The sequence below is a fragment of the Fundulus heteroclitus genome, chromosome 1, assembly GCF_011125445.2.
Source record: "Fundulus heteroclitus isolate FHET01 chromosome 1, MU-UCD_Fhet_4.1, whole genome shotgun sequence".
Taxonomy (NCBI): domain Eukaryota; kingdom Metazoa; phylum Chordata; class Actinopteri; order Cyprinodontiformes; family Fundulidae; genus Fundulus; species Fundulus heteroclitus.
The window spans coordinates 11,518,047-11,543,969 of NC_046361.1; the positions used below are offsets into that span (position 1 = coordinate 11,518,047).

At 43.6% G+C, this 25,923-nt stretch overlaps 3 protein-coding genes across 9 annotated transcripts in view; 1 reads left to right on the top strand and 2 right to left on the bottom strand.

The window, feature by feature from the left end:
* Window position 1: 1 nt before the first annotated feature.
* Window positions 2–6,144, bottom strand: c1h1orf174 (chromosome 1 C1orf174 homolog). 2 transcript variants are annotated; one of them, XM_021318634.2, is made up of 4 exons: window positions 5,913–6,144; window positions 3,848–3,901; window positions 3,338–3,697; window positions 2–1,843 (listed from the first exon to the last, which is right to left on the bottom strand). In XM_021318634.2, the coding sequence occupies exons 1-4, from the start codon at window positions 5,919–5,921 to the stop codon at window positions 1,703–1,705; spliced, it is 564 nt and encodes a 187-aa protein (XP_021174309.1). In that variant the 5' UTR covers window positions 5,922–6,144; the 3' UTR covers window positions 2–1,702. The 2 variants fall into 2 exon arrangements, with proteins under 2 accessions (XP_021174309.1, XP_012722228.1); XM_012866774.3 differs by having other exon boundaries at window positions 3,830–3,901; window positions 5,913–6,140.
* Window positions 6,145–7,981: 1,837 nt separating this feature from the next.
* Window positions 7,982–10,638, top strand: b3gnt7l (UDP-GlcNAc:betaGal beta-1,3-N-acetylglucosaminyltransferase 7, like). The gene has a single exon (XM_012866738.3). The coding sequence runs from the start codon at window positions 8,586–8,588 to the stop codon at window positions 9,819–9,821; it is 1,236 nt and encodes a 411-aa protein (XP_012722192.2). The 5' UTR covers window positions 7,982–8,585; the 3' UTR covers window positions 9,822–10,638.
* A 483-nt stretch (window positions 10,639–11,121) lies between these two features.
* Window positions 11,122–25,923, bottom strand: part of LOC105929115 (centrosomal protein of 104 kDa) — a 51,278-nt gene continuing 36,476 nt past the window's right edge. For 3 of the 6 annotated variants that reach the window (XM_021318622.2, XM_021318630.2, XM_036134396.1), the window contains 8 exons: window positions 25,603–25,698; window positions 25,385–25,472; window positions 24,125–24,197; window positions 23,821–23,929; window positions 23,544–23,682; window positions 20,095–20,168; window positions 15,730–15,817; window positions 11,122–14,195 (listed from right to left, as the gene is read on the bottom strand). In XM_021318622.2, the coding sequence (XP_021174297.2) occupies window positions 14,059–14,195; window positions 15,730–15,817; window positions 20,095–20,168; window positions 23,544–23,682; window positions 23,821–23,929; window positions 24,125–24,197; window positions 25,385–25,472; window positions 25,603–25,698 (804 nt within the window). In that variant the 3' untranslated portion in view covers window positions 11,122–14,058. The remainder of the gene's footprint in view (window positions 14,196–15,729; window positions 15,818–20,094; window positions 20,169–23,543; window positions 23,683–23,820; window positions 23,930–24,124; window positions 24,198–25,384; window positions 25,473–25,602; window positions 25,699–25,923) is intronic. The other 3 variants (XM_021318626.2, XM_021318624.2, XM_021318623.2) reach the window with 3 other exon arrangements.

Genomic DNA, 25,923 nt, shown 5'->3' on the forward strand with positions numbered 1-25,923 from the left:
GTTTGTAAATCATGAAGTTTTTTTTTTATTATTATTATTGTCTTATATGGCACAGTAATGTGAAATATTTGGATGGATTAAGAAGATGGCCCAAAACAATGAGACATTCAATCAGTCAGAAGAGTTGCACACTGAAGGCAAACATGTTTTTTTGTTTTTTTTACATAAATAAGGCAGTAAAACATATATAATGCCTCTGAGTGGTCATATCAGTCAGCGATATACAAAACAAACCTGTGGGTATACTTCTAGTGCAATTGCAGTTAACCTGCCTAGGCTGGATTTCTCAATCAAGTTAGTTCAACTCAGATCACTCATCTTCGATATTTTCTGCTTCGCAAATATAAACAGCAGGAATATTATACAGAATAATTAGCTGCACTATTGTGTGTACATATATACATACAGACGTCATGTTTACGGAGCTGCCAACAACCTTTAAGGATGGATTTTAGACACTTGGTGAAAAAATGGCTGGAATAAGACATTCATCACAATGAGCTTATGATAAAAAACAGATCTGCTCTTTGGCTGCTCTCCGTCGATCCTCGGGACGTTTAGGTAGATTGACAAAAGGTAGTAAAGGTTTCAATGTGCTTTAATTCACGGCAAGTTAGTCTATAAACTAATTTATAGAAACATGAGCGGGCTTTAAGCGTTTTTAAGTTTTAATTCAGCGGTATTTGGCATCTCAGACCGGGAATCTTAAAGCGGCCCAATGCGGACTCCTCCCAGCCAGATAAGTGTAGCGCTACAGCAGTCCTGCGTAAATCGTCCTGAAATGAGACAGCCTGGACTCGCTCCCCTGGATTGAAGCTATAGCTCCTCTAAGTGCCGTCAGTCAGAGGAAAGCTATCCTGCGGCTGAGATTTGTCTTTTGTGTTCAGCGCATTCAAACGGCGCATCAATACTCACGTCCTGAAGAAAAACAAGAGATCCATCAAAAGCACCCCAATCAGCAGATTTTTTTAAAAAGGACTGACTCTGACTAGCGATTAGAACTAGATAGTTTGAAAACTGAAAAATACGACGTTTTCCCCCCCATCAGGGAATGCAACAGAAGGCCATGCTAACAAAAACACTCTTCAGGACGGAAGTTCATCCTGAGGGAAGAAAGCGCGACGTTTGGGCACAAATGACCGTTTAGGAATAGCGGAGGGAGGGAGGGAGGAAGGCCGGACATCAGAGTGCTGCTCGTCAGGACTGGCTACGCTCTACCACCAGCTCAGAGCTTCACAAACTGGAAATCAGTCAGCAACTAAAGTCTGATTGGTGCTTCTTCTCATATCTTGACTGATTCTTTGTTCCTTTTCTTTTTTAAATCAGCTCCTTAAGTGCCGCTGAGACCTCTGGAAACGTTAGGCTACAGTTGGGGATGGATGTATGCGAGCAGACGCTCATCTGTACAGTTTAAAAAGCACTTGTGTTTTTGCCCCCGGGTTAAGTTTCAGCATCAGGATATCAGACCAGAGGCTAGCAGTGGGGAAGGAAACCTCCCTGTTCACCATCACGCCTTCACACAGCTAGAAGCGCCGCCGACGGAGACCTTTCTGCGACTGCCGCCGCAGCTGCTTCCGCCATCTTCCTCCTCTGTTTCCCTCTCGCCTGTGATGGTGGGGAGGTTTCGACAGATGCAGTGTCTGAGCAGGTAGTTTGTGGTTGCTTTGTCCAAAGTGCCGGGACGTCGCTCTGACCGCCGTCGCTAAGTGCCGGCTCCGTCCTCTGCTGGAAGGCAGCCGCGGCTCGCCTCCTCGCCGTCGCTGTCTTCCTGCGCGTAGTAGTGCCGGCTCCTCTCCTTCCTTCGGGCGCTGGGGGAGGTAGTCGGCGACCTCTGAGGAAAGTCCTGCGGGGACACAGGGGCATGCAGCCGTTCTTTAGCGTAACAGTTTTAGCTCCACACGCCTGTCCTTTATGACTGGAAGAATTAAGTCTGTTATTTAACAAGTAAAACAGTCATTCAGTGATTGGTGACTGACTTTAGTCACATGTAGCACGGCGGACAGTTAAAACAGTTAATTATTACACTTAATTATCAAAAAAATAAGACAAGTGAATAAAATAACCTATTTAAATAGGATTCCTCAAATGGCTTTAAGCAGAATCGCAAACTAAAATATGTTTCACTGCAGGACTGACGACGGTGGCTTTTCTGGTCCCAATAAAGGAACGCGTGTATGTCTGGAATGAGCCGTTAAAACAGGAGGTTTAGCTCTTTTTAGCCTGAGAAGAACTCCGACACGATGCATCTGAACAAATTCAAACCGTCCCTCGCTCACGTTTTGACCCTTGTGCCCTGCCGTACTGCGGCTCTAATGAGGCCCACAGCTACAGCACATATTTTATCACCCTGCTTAGACCTAGAGCAGAAAAAAAAAATTATTCATCTAAGAAGGGAAGTTAAAACCGTTACAGAGAGAAAACTATTCTAAATAAAACATTTGTGGGACCTTTCTGACAGCATTTTGGTTTAAATTTAGGATCTATGTAGATCACTAAACCTATTAAGGTACAATGATCACTTCTTTAACTTGCTTAATAGCTTAAGCAAATTAAATTGATATTTTTCCATTGAAGTCATTGTGGTGAAGCTCTGGCGAGTGACCCCAGCCCTTTTCCACCTGTAGGTCATCGAACATCAAGAATAATGTACAATAAGCGTCATCCCAGGTTTTAGGGGGACAAACATCTAAAATCCCTTCTTTTAAAGTCAACTCTGTTCAAATATCTTTGGTACAGCAGTGGTTAACTAAGAAGAATATTTAGTCTTCAAGTCCCTACAGAACGTTTACTGAACCGGTTCTGGAGGGAACGTGCTGACCCGGGTTTCCTGGGTCAAGGTTTTGGAGTTTTGTCAAAGCACCAGTTCATCAGCCAGAACTGCAACGCAAGCCATAAACAAATGTTTATGGCTTGCGTTGCAGTTCTGGCTTTGAGTATTTCTCAAGGCGTTAGAAAAATAACCTCCTAAAACATAGACGGAACAAGGATGGAAAGAACAAATGTCCAAATAAATTGTAAAAATAGCCTAAATAATGGTGATCTAGGGCTTGGTGTGACACATCTAGCTGTATCTAAGACTATTATTAAAGGCTAATAGGTTATTTAGTTGTCACTGAATGATTATTAGGGCTGTGTAAGCCCCAATAGGAACCCTGTAACCACAAAAACAAACTGATACACAATGCTTATCAACACCTAAAGGTAGGAAAAAGAAACCCGTCGGTCCACGTAGGTGAAGGGGCATCCTGACCTTGGACTTTGTGACGTGTACCTAAAACATCCCCCATCAAGTTAAGCCCCATGACTGGGGCCTCGGCGGAAGACCCCCACGCCTCACCTGAACAACATCCAGGTTTCCAAAGAACTGCTCCACCGGGAGGATCTGGTTGCTGTCATCGTCCGGGAATAAGAGCCTGTTGTTCTCCGACTCCACGCACTCAGAGGCCTGCTCCTCCAGGACGCTGCCGGCTTTGCAGCAGCTGCTCACCTCCTGCTCCGGCTTCAGCTCGTTTTCCTTACCCTCCTGACCCTGGAGCTCCGGCGAACCCGAGCACCTCCTCCGGTCGGCAGCCTCGTGGCATTCGCAGCTGATGCGGGAGCGCTTATCTGCGGCTTTGGAGGACTTCGGCCCCGGACCCTCCGCCGCTGGCAGGCGCATTTTCTGACTTCTCTGGTTCTTCCTCCCAGCGGCGGAAACCTGCGGCAGAGGGTGCGTGGAAAATCCCGTTTAGCCGCGCATCCGGACCAATCAGTCCCAGAAAAAGCCTTTTGTTACAGTAAAAAACAAAATCAGGTCTAAGCTGGTCTCATTGAGAGCTGCGACACAAACCTTCCTGGAGACTCTGACCTCGGAGCTGCTCTTCCTCTTCCTCGGCTTCGCGCTGTCAAGCTGACCAGGCATCTGAAACAACCAACAGACCGCAGGGAGTTTATTTCCCAGCGTCCGCACGTCGTTACAGCACCTCCTCCTTTAAGGGCTTTGGCTTCAGCGAGATGAGAAGCAGCTGTTGTAACACTAGCAGATCCCTGAGAGCCGCCGCCGCGGTTTAGCCAAAGGTTTTCACTGGTAGTCCAGATTACCTTCAGATTATGGGACGCGTCTTCCTCCCAACGCGGCTCTTTACGTTGATCTTAAAGAATTTGGTGCTCCAGTGCAGAAACACACCAGAAAGCAGCCTGTCGAGGCTGTGCACTTTGCGTTTTTTTTAGTCAGGTTATAAATGAGTGCAACCAAAGCGTCAGGTTAGGATCAGGCACTAACTAAGCTTGAAGGCTGGTGGTCTGTCACATTTCTTCTGCTAGCGAGCCAAAAGGAGCGCGTTTACATTTCTGAGACGACTCTGGTTCCTCTGAGATATTAAAAAAAGTAAACAGGACGCAGGACTGGTGGTTAGCAGCACCGCTGCAGTTCCTGCCAGCATTTGGGAGCCTTAGAACGCTGCAGTCGCACTAAATCTTATCTCCTTGCCTGATCCAAGCTGGGAAACAAGTGTCTTTGTGTTGCATAAGAAGAGAAAGAATCTCTGTGCGGAACAAAACAAAGTGGAACTTGTCTAGGAGACGTTTCCAGCTGCAAGAGCGACACACTTCAGAGGGATCAGTCCCAGCGAGGCTGAAGGTTTGGTTCTGAACGTTGCTGCTGCTACGGCGTGTTCTGTGGACACAACATAAACCGGAGTTCACAGCAGAGGATCCCGAACTTTTTAAATCGCCGAGCAACAAAAGAAGCAGCCGAGGGTCGGAAGTGTTAGTCAGCGGCGCTTCAGCTTCTGAAGAGGATCTGTAGGAAGCGTTGGCGCATGGAAATAACCCGCTGCTGCGCTGCACGTAGGAGCACAACGCCTTCCCGTAGCCACACGTACGCTGAGCTGTGGGAACGAACTGATGAACAGAGGCTGAGCATCTCTTTTCAGGAAGCCGGACTCGAACCCAGAACCTCCAGGACACACGAGCTCTAACCACGAGGCCGCCAGTCCCGCTTAGTTCTATCAGTCAGGAAACAAGAGGGCTGGAGATAAGCCAACAAATTACACTGGGTACATGTAGTAATTGCTAATAATTGGACAACAAATAGATTCAAATTTTTCTTTTCTTCTCATTTAAAATATTTAACCGTCATAGCAACCACTGTCTACTTTGATGAATCTCAATTAATTTACTTGAATATTTTTGAGTTCTTTAAAAAAAAAAAACACCTTTGTTTATTTATTGTACATTCTGATGTATGACGCTGTTACAAAAACTAAGTAGATGAAATGCTGCCATTCATAGATGATGTAGAACCCCAAGTTTAAACTTTAATTAAAGTCTGCCGTTCAGGACACCAGACTGCATGTGCTTGATCTCAGTATCTTGGCTGAACACGGCCAGATATTTCCACCGCTGTTTGATTTAGGGAGGCAGGGAGAAGCCGGCTTCAGCTTTTTGTTGTTGTGGCCCCGTTTCCATGGCTTCCAGATCACGCGCAGAAACTGTAGCGGCTTTTATCTACAACGTTGCTGTTTTTAAAGAGACAGCGCCGCTATTCCCCCTGAGCCCCAAACAACACCCATTCACCCCCGACCTTGGCAAACCTCTTGCCGGATATTTCAAATACGGTCTCAAATTACAAAACAACCGCGGTTCCATTCCTGCTGTAAATGCCTGACATTCTTTCCCCCATCAGGACATGTTTGTCTAAAAATGTTCCTAATTCGGCCTTCGCCGACATTATCGGGCAGCGTATTCTTCCACCAGTCCGTCAAAGCAGCGGGAACATAAGGGGGTTTATTATTCCCTAGGGTCGACCGTGTTAACAAAAACCCGCCTAAAACATCATTTACTCCTTTCAACCACAGGAATGGGAGCTCAAAGACCGTCATTTAGCTGTACACCACGGCGTTGATGTTTTACTCGATTAGCCGCACTCTTACCTTGTGCATCGTCCGCCGCCCGGCGTTGTTTCGGGTCCAGAATACCTAGCTCGTTGTTAGCTTTGAGACAAATGGCAGCGAGTACTAGCCAGTGGAAGTTTTACGAGCTCTACCGCCGCCGTCTCTGCTTGTCTGTCCGCGTCTGAACCGCCGCCTTCTCCGCGTATTTCCTGCTGCCAGGTTCAAGCTTAGGTCACATCGTCCCTGCGCTGGCACTGCGGCGCACTCCCTGGCTGCGTTCGCATTCGCCACTGGTTTCCTACGCAGTGAACTACGATGGGCTCAATGTCGTTTTTTTTTTTTCTTTTAATTTTGAGTCGGGTGGTCGCAAAAATACTAAGGAAATATGAACCCAACCCACATTCAGAACCGTTATTATCCATAACAGTAAGTAAGTAGGAGTGAGTGTATAAGTCACAAAGTCAGGAGGAGGTACGAATTGGACATATTGGAACGCAGCGTCTGTTTCTGTGGACGTAGTGGACGAAACCAACGTTAAACGCGGGTTTTAACGTAACCGACCGAGGAATTTAGAGTAAGGGGCGATCTGCCTACAACGTAAAAATATCACATCGCTTTGCAAATATTAAATATTTATAATGTTTTATATATATTATATTTTGTAGTTTTTTTTATCAATAGTTATAACTAAAACACGTTGAACTGTTTAATAAGCTATAGCTGATTCTAAAACCTTTCTCGCTGTTTAAAAATCGATTATATACACAAACCTTTGGTTTCAAACTCAAAGTCCACCAGGTTTTATATTTTATTTTGAAAGTCAACTCGGTGATCCTCTTGTTAAGCAAACCAAAAAGTTGCAACTAAGTACTTTCCTACTTATTGAATTTTTGTTTGTCGCAGTTTGAAGTTTACTGTGGGAGTTCATGCTCTGGCCTGGGTGTAAATGTGTGAGAACTGTCACAAGGCGGTTTGCGTCGGAAGTTTGAGGTTATTTCTTTGTGCCATATCTCAGGAAGCCGGGGGAGCGATGCAATTACCACAAGTGTCCACACGAGGACGCAAGAGGACCGTTTTCTTTTTTTCTCTCTTGTGTTTGCAGAGTTAAGGCGTCCCTTTAAGTGGTTGATAACGGTTGTCTGTTTGCTATAGGAAATATAGATACGCACTTTTTGTGAGCATAAAGTTTATTTAAAAAATAATAATGTTTAGTTGGTTAACATTTCGGATGAACTAGCTGAAAGAACAGACAAAAATAGTATTAGACAAAACATGATATAAAATAAAATCCTAACAATTACAGAGAACCCGTGTTATCATAAAATAAAGCACACATTTCCGGAAAGATAAAAAAAAAAAAAAATCCACAGCAATCACAAACCCCCACCTAAAATCACATCAACACATACGTTACAAAATACACTACGAAAGACTTTCCAGCATATATTTTAAAAAATATTTTTAAAGGCACCAAAAATGTAAATATTTTGAACAACAGAAATGTAAAAAAGAAAAGCCAATAAAACACAACAGAACAAATTAATTTACACAATGCTGTAAATATTTAACGAACACACACTTAGAACGCTTAGTGCGATGAAAGCACTTAACAAAAAACCCAAACACGCAGATACAAATGATCGCTCCTTAAATTGATAGTTTAATTAAACAGTACAAACCAAAGAAAACTAGTGTAGCTCAAGAACGAATAAGGAAATGGAAAACCAATAGTTTTTTTTTTAGATTATGATTTTCCTATTGTTCCCTAGTCTTTCTTTTCTAAAAAAAAAAAAAAAAAAAAAAAAAAAAAAAAAAAAAAAAAACACTTTTAAAAATCTGTTACGCTTTTAAAGGTATTCCTTAAATAAGTTAATTGTATTGTTTTAAAAACTATCACAGAACTTGAAATGAATAGAATATTCTCATCTCCCAGCGCAGACGATGGGCAGTAAATTCATTGTGTTGCGCAACAATGACTGCAGGACGTAGAGCTGGAGGAAAAAGGCCAGGCCTGCAGCAGACCAAAGATCTCCAGAGCAAGATTCTCATTTTAATCTCAGACGAACTGCTGCGAGGCGGTCCACTCTGTACTTGAGTTGTAAATGTGCAGAATCCGACCTGCCAGCAGAACCCAAACCGGTCAGGTTGAACGCATAACAGACATCTTACAGCGCATCATCACTTGATCAGAACCGCAGGCGACCAGTATATTTACGACGAGGCCGAACCTACTGCTGCTTTCTACAACCTCATCCAGCAGTCCCGACTCTTCATTTCATTCACACTGGTGGTCAGAAAAGAAGTCCACGCCCGGGACGCAATGTGATGTATCAGAACTGGTAAATAAGAAACGAGAAACCTGCAGGGTTTCTCGTTTCAGGATCAGGGTGAATCACCGGTGGGTGGGGAGATTTGACTGAGGCGGTCCTGCAGCAGGTCTCCAGCCTGTGAGGAGGCTAGAAGCGATCCGGTGACCAAATGTGAGCCCTGTGTGTCTCTCCCCCTCCGGCCATAGGAAGGAGTGTGTGACAACTGCCCACATGGGCTGAAGTGGCCCCCAGAGGAACGACTTCACTCCGCAGGGAGCCTGTGCGCATGAGGATGGAAGGCGGCGGATGCGGATGCTTCCTCCAGGACGCGCGGCTGTAAAACAGCATGAAGGCGAGACGCGCAGCATCTGACGGTCCCCGGGCGCCACGGTGACAGGCACACATGGATCACTTCTTTCGGAGAAAGCGGGCCGGCTTGGTTAAGTCCCTGCTGAGTCTGTCCCTGATCTTCGCGTCTGTGCTTATGATTCTCAAGCTGAGGCTGTCGGAGAAAGAAGAAGTGGGTACGCGGCACGCACGAGACGCCGGCTGGTGCGGCCCGGACTGTTTTCCGTCCATCGACGCGCCCGTGAAGTCCAACTTCTGGAAGCTGAATGCCGCTGCGCCGGGCAACAGGGAGGACTCGCAGCGGGCGCCCAACGGGACCCCGGCCAGCTGGGACGCACAGGTTCTCAACTGCAGCGAGGACGAGTCGGTGAAGAGCCAGGACTGGTTCCGGCGCCTGGACCCGAGGTTTCACCAGTTCGTTCTGCACAGACACTGCAGGTACTTCCCCATGCTCATCAACCACCCGGAGAAATGCGCGGATGGAGAGGCGCACCTCCTCATGGTGATCAAGTCCGTTATCGAGCAGCACGATCGCCGGGACGCCGTGCGTAAAACCTGGGGCAAGGAGCTGACGGTGGACGGTAAGAAGATCAGAACGTTGTTTTTACTCGGAACCCCGACAACCGGCAAAGACACGACGAACCTCCAGAAGCTGATCGAGTACGAGGATCAGATCTACAGAGACATCCTGCAGTGGGACTTCATGGACACCTTCTTTAACCTGACCCTGAAGGAGGTGAATTTCCTCAAATGGTTCAACATCTACTGTCCCGGAGTGCAGTTCATCTTCAAAGGGGACGACGACGTGTTCGTGAACCCACGCAACCTGCTGGAGCTCGTGGGCTTCAAGGTGGAGGAGCGCAAAGACACCGACCTGTTTGTGGGGGACACCATCGCCAAGGCGGTCCCCATCCGAAACCGCCAGAGCAAATACTACATACCCAAAGAACTCTACGACAAGCCATACCCGCCCTATGCGGGGGGTGGGGGGTTCCTGATGTCCTCCCAGCTGGCCAGGAGGCTCTTCGCGGCCTCCGAGGACGTGGAGCTGTACCCCATCGACGACGTGTTTCTGGGGATGTGCCTGAAGAGGCTGAACGTGGCTCCGGAGATGCACTCTGGTTTCAGGACCTTCGGCATCACCAGACTCAAGGTGAGCGCCTTGAACAGGGAGCCGTGCTTTTATAAGAGCCTCATCGTGGTGCACAAACTGAGCGCGCAGGAGCTGCTCAGGATGTGGAGCATAGTGCACAGCAAGGACCTGGTTTGCGCACAACGGACCTCCTTGTGAAGGGGCACCCAGTGGGCTGTATAGGATAAACGTCCAGGTGGGACCTGTATTTACTTTATAGAGTGGCTGGAATTCACCGGATGAAGTGGAGGAGACGCTGCCTGTCAGACAAAACCGCGTTTTAAAGCCTGGTTGCTGTAGCGGGAACTCTTTGGAGCCTAAACGCGCCTCCTTCGATCCATTTGTAATGCGTAAAAACCACTACAGCTCCGACGCGCAAGAACAAACGGACGTTTTCAAATTCATCTCGTGCCATATGCTCTTGTCCTAACCTCAGAAACAACACGGTCACCATGGGCTGTGGTGGAGGTATGGTGTGTGTGAATGTGCAGGTCAAAACTGGACCTTTCCCATCACGTCTTTCATTCAGGTTGTTTCCCCTGAAGCAGATGTTATCTTCAAATGTCAGGATTTTTATAAACGAGACACCCTTATTTATTTATAGATCTTTTGTTGTTGTTGTTGCCAATTAGATAGAAAGAGTTGAATTTGTTGAAGCTTCTTTCAGCTGGCTGACCAGCAGTGCACAGCGAGGGGTGGGTGGAGGGACATTGTGCTCAGTGCAGCTGGAGAAAAGACTTTTCTCGCTGCCTTCTTATTAAACAGATCTTAAACAATCACAACAGCCTGATTAAAATGCTGAACACTTACGGCGTTAAAACCGTACCTGCTGGAAATCCCGGGGCTCCTTGATCCCACGACTCGGCCCACGCCTAATGGAAACGTCATGGGTTTAAACAGGTACAGTTTTATGAATGCTGTTATTGTTAAATGTATTTTAAGATTGTAAAATAAATCAAATAAATTTTAAATTTAATATGTCTGTTTATCTGGGATGAACTGGGGAGGCAGGGGATGGATGTTTGTTTAAACCTTAGCTATCCTAATATCTGACTGTGGTGTAGCGGGCTAAGTCTGCACCTTTAATATGGGGGACACGGGTTGGGATCCCGGTTTGGCCAAGGAAGAGTATCCGGTGTCAAAACGTTGCCAAGTCTGTGTGCAAGTTGTCTTGGCTCGCTGTGGCGACCCCTGAATAAGGGAGCAGCCGAATTTCTGCTAACCTTGGGTTGACAAAAAAAAAAAAAAATCAGAAACGGGGACTGCTGTTAACGATTCTTGTATTCATTTGAAATAAAACGGGAACCCCTGAGTCAGCAGGTAAACGTGCCGTGTCTGGTTTCATTTGACGTCTGGACGGCATCCTGGCTGTAAGTTGGTCCGAGAAGGCCGTTTTCTCCGTTCTTTCAGGGCAGCCAACTACCGGTCGGAGGCCAAAACAGTAACAGAGACACATGGGTGATTTCAACTCATTTGCAAAATTCTGTTTAATTCAGCTTTGTTTTACACATACAAACACATTTGCACTGAAAAAAAGATAGCTCTATTAAGCAAACACGGCATAACAACACTGACTAGAGTGCACAGAAAGCTCCACGAAAAGCCAACTGTTACCACGATCTCACAGGAGAAGCACATTAGAGTCGACACTAACGTGCTGTTAGTCTTCTTTGAAATTAGACGAACAGCTCACCAAAGTGCCAAACCTACAGATCAAGAATACATTGGAATTACGACAACATGTCACCCCAGCTTTCATATTCACACACAAGAGCCTGTCACACGAGTTTCACTTAGCGCTGTCTAAACATTTGTACTTTAGAATAATTACAGAGAATAATTAGCTTTAATTATTAGCTTTATTGTCTTTAGTTTGAGTTGTTTAGCGGTCAAAGGCCAACTTCGCCTCTACGTGGTGCAATCATCTTGCTTCGTGTCATTATTTTTATTTCAACACTCTCTACAACTAAAGACGTTATTTCATATGTTTCACTTGTAAGATTGTCACTGGGCAACTTCAGGAAAATAACTACTCTGTTTATCTTTATAACACGACTCCTTTGGCAAAGTGCTGCTTCGTTCCCACACGGAAAAGTGAACCAGGCAGTTGTTCACCCCTGATGTGGACATTTAATTTCCAGTTAACACAGAAAAAAAAGGTGTTTGCTGGGTTGAAAACAAATGATCATGTAGTGTTTACTAGAAAAGCACTTTTATTTTAAGCTAACAAACACCTTTTTTGTGTTAACTGAAAATGAAATGTTAACATAAAGTGGACAACTGCCCTGGTTCACTGTTTTAAGTCAAAGAAAGAAAACATCAGTATTATTATTATTATTATTAATAATAATAATAATGATGATAATAATAATAATAATAATAATAATAATAAACGTTTTTTTCTTTTCTTATAACAAGAAAAACCTGTAACTCATCCCCTTAGGGATTTTAATTGCAATGACAAACAAAGATGGTTGTTATCATTAAAGGACGTGTTTTTCTTCCTCACTGTGACGTTAAATCAACTAAAGATTTGACGATTATAGTCAGTCAGGATTACCAAAGTTTATTTTTGCTAAATGCAAACGCATTATTTTTGATAACACTTTTACTTCTCTCTTTACATTTAAAAGTTAATATATACACATTTCTTTATTTCTAATTTAAAAGTCCCTTTAAATTGTCTGACTTTAGGTGTAACATTTAGGTCTCTCCTTCCACAAAGCTCTCACAGCGCCTCCGGCCTGATGCTCGTGACAGAACTGGTTTACACTTTCAGCTCCGCCCGCAATTTTAATGACTGGCCCATCGGTGCCCCAGCTTTAACTTCCTGGTCAATAGCTTGAGAAGATAGTCAATATTTAATTTTTTTTTATTTTGTGGTCTTTATTTGACAGTAGGCGGACAGGAAATGTGGCTGACAGAGGAAGAAGACGAGCGACGGAGGTCCAAGGGCCAGGACTCAAACCGGCCACGGGTCATGTACCCCTATGTTTCAGTATTTTGACACAACACTCGTTTCTCACAATGCCGTCCCTTTCGTGGTATAGTGGGCCGTCTGCGTCTTTGATGTGGGCGACCCGGGTTTGAACCCCAGAAGCGTGTAAAGACAACCGGTCTGTGTAATGAGCTGCTGGGAAGTGCACCAGTCCTTCCAGCAGCAGGAGGTCCACCATTCCCCTCCTGATATCTTTGCTGATTCCTTTTCAATTTTTTCCATGATGTCACACCAGGACGCGGTGGGGTTTGAAGTGTTTCCTTACAACAAACACACCGGTGTGCCTTCAGTGAACTCAAACGTTAGAAATTAACAGAGTTTTACAAATCATAACCATGGCACCATCTTCAGGGCTTTCCAAACGTGTTCAAAGGCGTAACAATCTCAGTGCATCTAAGCTTCTGCATATAAAGAAAGTAATTAAAAAAGTAATGTTTAGCAAACAGACATTTTTTTGGTAACCCCGCTGACCTAAACCAGGAAACGTTTAGTCTGCTTTGATGTCGGACGGTGAGAAAAATGTGTTGTTTATTTTTATACAGGGTATGTAAATATATGGTTTTATCTGTATGCTATACAAGCGAGTATCAAAGTGGACTTTTTTTTTATCGTGATGTGAAGTTAAATAAAAAAAAATGGGAGAAAAGAAATCTCCGTCCTTGTAGAATCACAGAGTGGCTTTCACTACCGTAGTGGGAAACGTGAAAACTTCACACAGAAGGTTTACCAAGGTAAAACAAATGTCCTCGGTGACGTCGTGGGGTTGTAATGAAAATGGTCTCAGCTCGGTGAAACTGGAGACCAGAGGCGCGCCTGCACTGAGGAAGGTGTGGGCCATGACCAAGCAAACAAGTTTCACTGGAAAGATGCAGATGGCTGGAAATGTCGCGTCACATGCTTTTGAGTTTCACCCCATTAGCTGGGAACAACAAATCAGCAATATCCTCACCATGGCTTTATTTTTCCAACTTACCCTCCATCAGTAAAACTATCTACAGCTATACAGTGCAAACTGACGGGGATTTCCTCCTAAGCAGAATATAACCGCCTCGAACAGCGGCGATCACCGTGAAAGACAAGCGGTTAAGACACCAGAAGCCTTCTGAGGGCGTATCGTTTACCAGCACACAGTGCGCTCATATATACTGACCCCACAGGTGTTTGATGGTAGAGGTTTAACCTACGGACAGGACAGAGCGAGTCAGCTGATACTTTGATACAAATGTAGTTTCTGTTTCAAACCCAACAGGCTGAACCGTATTGTCTGAATGATAAATGCAGTTTTGTGTCCATCTAGTCGCCGTCTTGAGCCAGAAAAGCGACGGTTCTCCCACCGGCCGGGTTGTTTCTGCTGGTCAGGTCCCGCCGTTAGGGGATGGAGTTTGTGGCCAACCGGCGTCAGCGCTTTCCCGCCGCGTTCCTTCTCGCCATGGGCGCCAGGGACGGGATCCGGCTGCCCCGGCCCACGGGGCCCGTCCTGGTTCCGGCTCCGGCCCTGACCGGCCACGGCTGCTTTGTTCCGCCAGCAGCCTTACCTGGACAGATAAACACGGCAAGCTAAACGGAGCCTGTTCATCACAATTAAAGGAAAATTTACCCCCTCCCCCCCAGCAACTACAAATAAACCAGCTTGGGTTTCCGATGATGTGACTACAAACAGGAAGCATCTGTAAAATCAAACCCTCATGATGATACGACTAAGTCAGACCTGAAGCGGATCCATATAAAAAAAAATGTGTGGGAAGCAAATGTAGCTTTATTCTGACAGCTCTACATAAAATCAGGTGCTAAACGACATTAGAGGTCACCAAACCGGTAAGGTCCGCTCACGCGACATCTGCATTTCAACATGGAGACGACTGGTCTGTGAAGCAGCCGTGGGTTTCTTAGCAGAACCTCAGTGAGCGTGTAGCGTCATGGATGCCACCATATGCAGCAGTATGCTTTCATGGCAAAAAAAAAAAAGTACCGCCGATGCAGCATTTGCTTCGATGCAGAAGTACTCAGAGGGTCAGAGGAAGTGCTGTTGTGTTTTTGTGGTCGATAGAGAAGGCAAAATGGCAAAGTGCCGAGACGGGAGCTGCTGTGTCGTGACGCCTGGAGCAGCAGAGGAGTCTGTTGGAGCGGTGCAGGACGTGCGTGAGAGCTGGGGTGGGGGGGGGGGGGGTGCTGGAGGTATAATTCACATGAGCTAATTTGCAAAGAAGAAAGGGCAAAAAAATTCAGGTAATTAGTGTAAGAGGAAGCAACAAAGTATCGACCCAGAGGGAATGAATCCAAACGCACGCCACAAATTTCAGATTTGTCTCTGTAAAATATGCAAACCGTGTTGGTCTTTCACATAAAATTGCAATAAACTATGGTAATGTAGTGTGATCTATATATATATATATATATATATATATATATATATATATATATATATATATATATATATATATATATATGTCTATATATATATATATATATATATATATATATATATATATATATATATATATATATATGTCTATATCTATATATATATATATATATATATATATATATATATATATATAAATAAAATGTTCAAAGGTTTAAATCCTTTTGCAAGGCGCTGTTCACGGAGGGTCTGTGGAGCTGGATTACGTGGCTCCCTGTAAGGGAGGCGGCTGCAGGCCTTGCTGACTGGAAGCATGTAAGTGTGAAGATCAACACTGGGAAAAGTGTGGAGATTTCTACTGAAACTCAAAAAAAGATCCACAAAAGGTCCAATACAGTATGCAAACTTGCGCAAATAGTACCAACAACCCCTCCTCACACAAACACACAAACACACACACCAGCTTCCAAAATAACGGCCACATTGAGCTACTAGGCCAATAAAAACAACAAGCGCAAAATGAAGAGTTCCTAAAAAAAAAAAACGTCAAAAACCTTGATAAGCTGATCTTGCTATAATCTTAATGATATAGGCTGAGGGACGAAGCGCTGCTGGAGAGCTACACCATGAAGTTTTCGCCTACAGACGTGAACTCTATATCTCTGCCACACTACGGCGTGCAGGCAGGAGGGGGATGAATGCTTTACCTTGTGCTGGCTGGGTTCGTTGGGACACCGCAGTCCTGCGTGCGTTTAGTTTGCAGCCCTCTCTGCCCATGAGGTGAGCCTTCCAGGCCTGGAGCAGGGACAAAAGTGGCACAGTGAGTTCATTCCTTCACCAGGAACCTTCTTGAGCGGGACAACCACAGGCGACTGTGGGCCCAGTCAAGGCCTGACCGGTTGCCCTCCCTCCCGCTAACATTGGCCTCTTTCATTGGCTTCAACGCTCACGGCTAAGGCAGAGAGAATCTGGACTTTTACACTTTTTTTGTAGATTGTGTGAGGTGAGATGCTAAAGTGAATTTTCAAGTCTTAGTTTTTATTACTTTACCTTTTTTTTCACTATTTCACATTTTTGCTGGTTTGTGTGTTTGGCTATTTCAATCTGAAAAACTCACAAAGAGAGAAAAGCAATTAGAAGAATTTATTGATACAATAATTTAAACTTTGGCGCTCAGACCTCGGCAGGAAACATGAACGCTGATTTATACTTTAATGTACATAAGCAGATGTACAGGGGTTGGACAATGAAACTGAAACACCTGGTTTTAGACCACAATAATGTATTAGTATGGTGTAGGGTCTCCTTTTGCAGCCAATACAGCGTCAATTCGTCTTGGGAATGACATATACAAGTCCTGCACAGTGGTCAGAGGGATTTTAAGCCATTCTTCTTGCAGGATAGTGGCCAGGTCACGACGTGATGCTGGTGGAGTAAAATGTTTCCTGACTCGCTCCTCCAAAACACCCCAAAGTGGCTCAATAATATTTAGATCTGGTGACTGTGCAGGCCATGGGAGATGTTCAACATCACTTTCATGTTCATCAAACCAATCTTTCACCAGTCTTCCTGTGTGTATTGGTGCATTGTCATCCTGATACCAGGCACCTCCTTCAGGATACAATGTTTGAACCATTGGATGCACATGGTCCTCCAGAATGGTTCGGTAGTCCTTGGCAGTGACGCGCCCATCTAGCACAAGTATGGGGCCAAGGGAATGCCATGATATGGCAGCCCAAACCATCAATGATCCACCGCCATGCTTCACTCTGGCCATGCAACAGTCTGGGTGCTACGCTTCTTTGGGGCTTCTCCACACCGTAACTCTCCCGGATGTGGGGAAAACAGTAAAGGTGGACTCATCAGAGAACAATACATGTTTCAAATTGTCCACAGCCCAAGATTTGCACTCCTTGCACCATTGAAACCGAAGTTTGGTATTGGCACGAGTGACCAAAGGTTTGGCTATAGCAGCCCGGCCGTGGATATCGACCCTGTGGAGCTCCCGACGGACAGTTTTGGTGGAAACAGGAGAGTTGAGGTGCACATTTAATTCTGCTGTGATTTGGTGAGCCGTGGTTTTATGTTTTTTGGATACCATCCGGGTTAGCACCCGAACATCCCTTTCAGACAGCTTCCTCTTGCGTCCACAGTTAAACTTGTTGGATGTGGTTCGTCCTTCTTGGTGGTATGCTGACATTACCCTGGATACCGTGGCTCTTGATACATCACAAAGACTTGCTGTCTTGGTCACAGGTGCGCCAGCAAGACGTGCCCCAACAATTTGTCCTCTTTTGAACTCTGGTATGTCACCCATAATGTTGTGTGCATTGCAATATTTTGAGCAAAACTGTGCTCTTACCCTGCTAATTGGACCTTCACACTCTGCTCTTATTGGTTCAATGTGCAATTAATGAAGATTGGCCACCAGGGTGGTCCAATTTAGCCATGAAACCTCCCACACTAAAATGAGAGGTGTTTCAGTTTCATTGTCCAACCCCTGTATGAGAGTAGGGATATTTCCCCCAGGCCTGAAACTGGTGGTGGAGTTGAGATAGATGAATTTGGTTAATCCATAGAGGCTGGTTTGCAAGGTGATTTGCTTGAGCTAATGGTCCAACTTAATAAACAAAGTTTGCATAAACTGTCCATGATGACTGTGGAGAGAAAAAAACTCCTTTGGGAAGAAACCTCTGGCAGAACCAGGCTCAACATGGCGGTCTTCTGCCGGACCGTTTTAGAGAGTGACAGGGAACTCCATGGGAGTCCAGGAAGAACTACACTCTGGTAGGGACGAGGTTGAAGGAGCATCGAGGAAAGCCAGATGGAGCTTGCTACGATGGTGGAGAAGGGCATGGTGGTGGGTTGAAATGGTCGTCTGAATCGAAATCCGACATAGTGCGGCTATTCTTGCGCTTGCTGAAAAGCAGGCTGAGAGATGATTTGGAGTTGCTTTTAAGGTGAACGCTAGATGATGATTGGGCTTCGTGGAGGTGTGGCTCGAAGCGGATTGGCTGCATCGAAGGCGGACCAGCCTCTGATTGGATGGAAGTGAGCAAGAGTTTCTTCGGTTGAATTTCCGCCTTTAGCTTCATATGTATTAAACCAGCAAAAGCGGACTGCTGGTGCAATCAATACTATGTGAGGCTATTTGCAACAAATGAAGCTTCTTTAACACAAAGTCCAGTTAATACTTGATATTTTTGCACCGATGGGAAAAGCTCTTCAAACTTTTGAGCAAACAACAAACACAGTTGAAGAACAGATGCAACGCTCCTGCTCAATCACGCATGAATATCCCTATAGTGTGACAATAAAACCATTTCTATTCTATTCTATTTTTCCTTCCTTTGATTAGAACTGAAAAGGTGGACTGACTCTGATTTTGTTTTTACGCCTATTTCTATTACTTATTCCTACACCAGTGCTGCTATTGGGTGAATGTTTAACTCCAGAAGTCAATCTTGTAACCTAAGGTTAATAATTCTAACTTTCCATATAAGGCCTATGCATATTCCTCAAAAACAGAGACATTGGTTCCCTGTTCTAGGGGTTCAAGAACAGATTTCCATCATCTGGGTCTCGCAGCCCTGGTTTTGGAGCTCTGGATGCTTGTTCTCGATGTATACTCGTGAGATTTTTGTTTTTTTTTGTTTCCTTTGTGATGTGCTGCAATGGTTAGACCCATGAAGACTTCCTGTGTGTTCTGTACGTTAGTCCAAATATTTTCTGAGTTCCTTGCCAATTTTATTCTTAAAGATGTAAAAGCGTAATGATTCCTGGAGCTAGGCGGAGTGAAATCCATATGGCTAGAGTCAGGTTAGCCTGGAGCGTCTGTAGGTGCCAGGGACAGACCGGTCCTTCTTACGGCTGTTTTCAGTCACGGACTACATATTAACATTTACACCTTTACATGAGATATTTTGTCTCAGTCACGGCGGGATCAATGAGAACACGTTAATAAGAAAGGTTTTAACTGCAGTGAAATCATTTTTATTATCAGGCTTACTCTGCCTTGGAGCGATTATAACTCGCCGCTACTTGTCTTTCCGCTGTTATGCAGATGATCTTCAGATGTGCCAGTCTTTAAAACCAAGTAACAATCGCGTTCAGCACTTCCTCCTTGATCGCGTGTCTTCAGTAGAACAATGATTAGACCAAAACTTCCTGATTTTAAATGAACCACAGACCAAAAGCTTGTTATTTTGCACGGGGGGCCGCAGCTGAATCTTAAATTTGGTGAAACTGTAAGAAATTCAACAAACAAGCTGACTCGGTAGTGGGATGTAGCTTTTACCACCGTCACCTTTTAGCCGAAGTTCAGCCTTTTTTAAACCGCGCGGATCAAGAGAAGGCAATACACGCTTTCATCAGCACAAGACATGATTATTGTAACGATCGTTGTGTCAGTGTCTCTCAGTCATCCCTCAACAGGCTTCATTTTGTCCATTTTGTCCACGTGGTTTAACTGACACCACCATATGAGTCACAAGACTCAACAGGTTTCAGAGAGAGTCACATTAGCAATAAATACAACTGGAAAGGATACCGCTTGTTTGCTTTGTTCAGCAGTGAATAATGTACAGAATGGTCATAACCATTTTGAAACGTCCCTCAGACGCATTGCAATAGTAACCTAGGCACAGAAAGGGAATTAAGCTTTATCTACAAGCAACTTCTGGTTTCAGATTAAACATTGGCCAGATCCAAAACTAATCTGTGTCAGTTTTACAAAAGAAGAATGAAGAAATGTAGTCCTGTGCAGTGGTGAGCAAACGTCTTCTATGCTGCAGGTTGGGTAATGGAAATGCCAAGAATGTGGTGGTATTTTCTTTACCAGGACAGACACACCGTTAAGAACAAAGGCTGTGAAAATAGTCACGTTTCACCCCCACACCTGTTTTTGCCTAAAGTCTACTATTATGAGCTAAGTAGTTTGTGTGTTTTTCTCTCTGTCTCTCTCTCTGTGTTTTAAAAAAAAAAAAATCCCATCTTAGCATACATAGGCACACACATCGCAGTTTGGTGACGTTTAAGCCATCGGTGCACAACTAAAAAGGTTAAGGTCTCACCTCCTCTCCTGGTGGAAAGTTGTTGTGACACAAAGGGCAGTGGTTGGAGTCGGAGCCTTTACCTGAAATAAACGCTACAACATAAACACCATACATTTAAGCCAATTACAGAAAAGTAGCGTTGCTAATTTTACCACAGAAGGAGAAATTCTTAAGCACTGGTAACAGTGCATGTGTGGTCAAAGTTAACCTGCCCTGAGAAGAGATGACAGACAAGATTCAGCTTAAAGGCAATGCAAAAGCGTCACTTCTTTTAATCATTTATGTAACATATAGCTGGTGACAATACTTAATGAGCATACACTGTCTTCATTATAGGCTGTTGGATTTTAGCTGATACCTAGTTAGAAGGACGACTCTGCAGAATGAAAAAATATTCTTAGCAGCTAAAGAAAAATTGTCAATACATAAATATTCTAAAGACTAATTTTAAAATAGAAAAATCAACTTCATTGGATGTTGAGTTGCCGATCTAGAGAAACTGATCTTGGGGAAGATAGTTAAAAACGGGGAAGACAAACTACACAAGCAGAGTCACGTTTGTTCAACTAAGGCTGGTTCAAATTATGCTGGATTGATTACAAATTGATGTCATGTATGAGGAAGGGTGTTGTTTAGGAGTGGACCAAACAGGAAATTCCCTAATTGTACTGGCAAACAGGTCATACATAGGAAAACAGACTTATTCTCAACACAAAATGGCACACTACAGTTTACAGTAAGCACATAGCACCTGAACACCTGCTGTGTATTTTTCCCCCCGAAAAAGTGTGATTTAACAAACCAGCAGGTAGATGCAGATGTCTCACTACAATCTAAACTTTCCATGGCATAAGAATAAAAATGCCTTATATAAGATGACACATCCGCAGGGCATCCTAGAATAAGTCAACACACAGAAATCAACATAAAAGGAAACAGGAAAGCTTGTTCATAGCCTCGGGTCTAGTACCAGGGTTGAGTAATTCCTTTTTCTGCATGGAAAACTACAATGGTTGTTGTGCCCCAGATCAGGGGCTGAACACGATTATTCCAAGAAATATGTGATAATAAACTCTAAATACAACTCTTTCAGCTACTGGGGACAGTAGTAGTAGAAACCAAAGAGTTAACATGTAATAAGCCACACTGACAGTTGAAACTTCTGGTTATCTGACCATAAGCAGAATCTTAAATTCACTGAATTTTTAGTCTAATGGATTTACCAAAGCTGGGATCTCTGAGAACAACACCCTGTTCGCCACAAAGAGAGACACTTTACATTTGACCACTGCAAATAAATACTATAAGGACAGGACTATATGATATTATACCTGGAAAAAAGTCTCAAATAAGAACAGCTGAACTGTACGAGCCCCTGACATCATTCACAGCAACAGGCTACAGAAATCTGCTCTCCATCAATGTCTGGCAGCAGAAATCAACGGCCTATCTCTGCTCAACAAAAAATCTTCTTTTGGACATAACAGCTACTGTATAAATCCTGTATACCGTATGACTGTGAAGACGCCACAAGGATGTAAGCCACAACCACGACTTTAGAAGCAGCATGGCACGGCAGAACGGGCCCGTTCCTTTGCTAGAACGAGCCATCGGTACATGAATCTATCTCCATGGCTTCCATCTTTAAAAAAAATGTTACCTGATTAAGATGCTCTGGGAACTGGAATAACAAACGGACAACAGCGAACCAACCAGTCATTGTTGTAAAGCAACAGATAAAGGGATTTGTACTAAATATCGCAATGCCAAATCAGATCATTATTAAGAAAAATTAAACAGAAAGCGAAACATATGCCACGGTTTAAAAGAGGAAATAGCGGGTTGTATAAGTGATGACTGAACTATTTAATGCCGGGAATCCCAAACTGGTAGCGTGCTTCCAGCAGATTCAAGGGACAGCTTAATTGGCTCGAGACAGTGGAGAAGATGGTGGGGTCCAGGTGAACAACCCCCTACTCTGCCTCCACTCACCATCCTCGGCAGATCTCTTCTGGACCCGAGGTGGTCCTCACACATTTTATAGACACTGTTCTGCTGCTGCGGAAACTCTAGGAGAACAACCTGCCTTCTCTATACTGTCACTGCCTTATCAGTGTCAACAATATTATATTACAGAGGTCTATTTGTTATGCAACAACTGTTGGCTAGCATGATATTATTACACCGGCATATTATGATATTATATTAAATGCTTAACATGTTAAAGGTAAAAAAAAAAATTTGGAATGCACAGATGAGAAAGAGGAAACACGTGGACTTATTTCAGGGGATTTATTTTAATGTTTTCCAATAATATTGCTAAGGCATAGCTTTAAAATATTGTGCATCCCTTGCACAGAATTACAGGAAGGGGCTCTGAGTGTGTTGTAGCCAATAGAGAAAGCTGAAGCCAGAGATGTATGTGTACTATGTAAAAACACACATAAGCTTTTTTTTCAATGTCTGACATCAAATCAGATGTTCTAACACATCTAAATGTTAAATGGTAAACCCTGCATTGAGTCATCCACCCATTCACACCCTGACGATGGTGAACTATGTTAGCTGCCCTGGGGCAGACTGACATCTAACACTTCTGACTTTCCTTGAACTCGAAATTTTCCGTATTCTAACACTATTATGCCTTAAAAACTTTGGAAAGCTTAGATGATGATGCCCTGCCTCTGAAAGGATGCGATAAATTAATTAACAAAACCTAAGATAAGTGAGGAACACTTTTAGATGTATTCTAAGGCAACTCCTCGGACACGCTGCATTCTTGTCTAACATGGTGTAAAAATAATACGTAATGTAAATCCACCAAGATTCCAGGATCTCAACAAGATCAGGGATGTGTTTAACTTGACGTTATTTAACCTGAGGTAAACGAACCAGTGTTTTCTCTTTCTAGCCTAAACACCACCACTAAGCATGTTCTGGAGTACTGGTAGTATGGTATGCCAATGTTTTTAAAAGGTTATAGTTTCAATGCTGCAAAGACTGTTTTCATACACTTCCTAAAGAATAAAATCATTTTAAACATCAAATAACCTTCATAGTTTTATTATGGAAACTAAAGAAATGCCTCCATGCTGTTTTAGGACTAGCGTTAGCATGCTACAAACAGCATGTTAGCTAAGCAGCTGACTGCTAACTGGCAAGGAGCAGGTAGCCCACCTAATTATCCAGCCTGAGATGATGGTTTAATGGTAAGCGGCCGAGGGTATGATGGTTTATAATTTTACCATCTTTGTGGATATGTCTTGTTTTGGCTTTTTGCATTGCCTTTAACTATATTAGTCACTGCTATACTGGACTTATTGTCAGTTTTCATTCGAAAAATTGTCCACAAATATGTGGGTTAAGTAAAAAAAAAACATGTAGATGAAACATTCATAATTCCATCATTAATTGATAAGGGGTCATTGATGTATGCCTCAATGGGTGAAATCTAGATTGCAACTTACGGTTACATTTTGAACCCTGGACATGGCCGGTGAGATCCTCAGTGGGCACAGCTTCTGAGCAGCGTGGACACTGGCTGAACCTGGACCTGTTTTCACATTCCCGCAGCAGGTGCTCTGTGAGGCTGGCTATCTCAACTACCTGTGAACAGAGGACACACAGAGGCCCTTTAAGGAAGTCATAAAACTGATCGTTAATGACTCCCTTTGAAGAAGGTTAAAAAGAAAAGACGTGTGCCCAACCTATAGTGTACAGAGCAGCACCAAGGTAGGAATGTACCTGTCTACACTCATCGCAGCGCTGCAGCATCAGACACTGTTTCCAGTAGTGAAGGTCCAATCCATCCTCTGTGAATGACTCGTCTTTTTTGCCACAGAAAATGCACATGCTGGAATAGATTTTAAAGATTCATCAGATCATGCTGCAAGGCCACATCAGTGATATGAAAATAAGACACTTCAGCAAATTTACATCAAACAAATAAGCAGCAAAAGGAAGTGACTGAATTTTAGAATGGATAACATGAGAATTTAAAAGGTTATTATTACCCACCCAGGCCTGACCTGGGTTTTACATTACTTACTTATCCAGATACTCGATAGATTGCTGTGCATTTACACAATCGGTTGTCTTGCTCTGAGGCCCTTCGGTGACACCTGGAAACAAATGGATCCAAAAATCCATTTGTTAAAAATCTCTGTGTTAAAATTGCAATGATTCAGTTTTAACATAAATAAAGAGCCTCTAAAGGGACAGTAAAGGGAATTAGTATAATAAAGTCTGGTGGTCAGAGACATACCCCTTTAGTCCACCTTTTGTTAATTTCATTGATATCAAAGCAGCTCAAACTTTTTTTTAATGGTTCTTAATGAGTCACATCTATGAAATAGTTAGTTGTTTATTATTTCCCCCATTATTTACATTTATGGGACGTAGACTAGGATTTATACCATACTACTTCCTATGGACAGAGGAAGTAACTTAACGCTGCAGTGTGACTGTTCTGTTTAGAGTTTTATTTTTCTCTCCCCTTTGTCCTCTATTGTAGGCATTCAGCAAGTGAATCTTCTTCAGCGCAGACAGAGCATCTGCATAGTGTATCGAAGCATGAGATCTAGCAACGTTACCAGGTCGCTGCTGCAACATTTGCGTAGCACTCATGTAAATTCTGTAGGAGTGACACATGTGTGCAGTACATATGACAGATACAAAAAAGAATTGGTGCTAATACAACCGAGCTGGATATTGAGCTGAAGAAAAGTGCCTAGAGAAGTGAAGCTGGAACATTATTTGCAGTGTACAGTATATTTGCAGTGCAACTTCCAACAACAATGAAACCCAACATTGATACACAATAGTATGATGGGGTGTTAAATCCAAAAGACTCGTGACAAAAGAAATAACACTACAGGAAGCTGGTATACAGTGAAATGTTTTTAGTTGGATAAAATAAATGGTAAAATTCCTTTTAAACAGTTCTTAGCTCTGTTACCTTTATGTTGCTGTTAAGACTAATTTCTCTAGTTCACGCAAATCAAACATTTGGAGTAAATAATCTCGTTATGTTTAAAAAATATATTAGTGCCATGCTGAAGGAACAAATGAAGCACAGAGGCGAAAACATGACACCCGCCCTGATTCGTATGACTAATGTGCAGACTTCCATTTTTTTTTCCATTTCCTCATAAAAGCAGTACGCAACTTGCAAAACATTGGTTCTGCACTGACGTCTTTAAATACATACATTTGTTTTTGCATTACACTAAAGTTCGTATCACACTATAGACCTTTGGTGTGTGTTTTATTTAAAACCCCTGTTTTAAATGAAACAATATTTACATACTTGTTTTGGCACCTTTTGGGGATTGTTTCTCCAATTTGTCGAGCTCTTTATTTGAGGTTTCACCTGTGGTGCTTTCATTCTCTCTTTCCTACGGAAAGAGGGAGAACAAATGCATGTCAGAGCATGCAGCCAGCTACAAATTGACAGAGGTCATAAACACGAGTTAGCAAATGTTAGGCGAGCTGATGTAATTCTGGGCTGATGACAGCTCCACCTACTGTGATGTCTTTCAAGGTGGCCAGCTGCTCTTGAAGGAAGTGGATTTCTTGCTTCTCCTTTTGTCCAGATGGCTGCCTAACACCCTTTTTCACAGCCTGAGAGAAAATTAGCACACTGTTAGCCTTTTTGTGTAATTTGTGTCCAAGCCAAGTCTTGAAACTACTTTTCTGCAGCAAAGCTCGAATGCAGTTTCACGGTGTACATGTAATATTCAAGTTTGCTATGTTTCCTCAAAAAGTAGATTCCTTTCACCCTAACACACGGCCAAGGCTGCAATTTATTTGTTGATAAGAGAAGGTCAGAGTTATTGTTAGCGATGC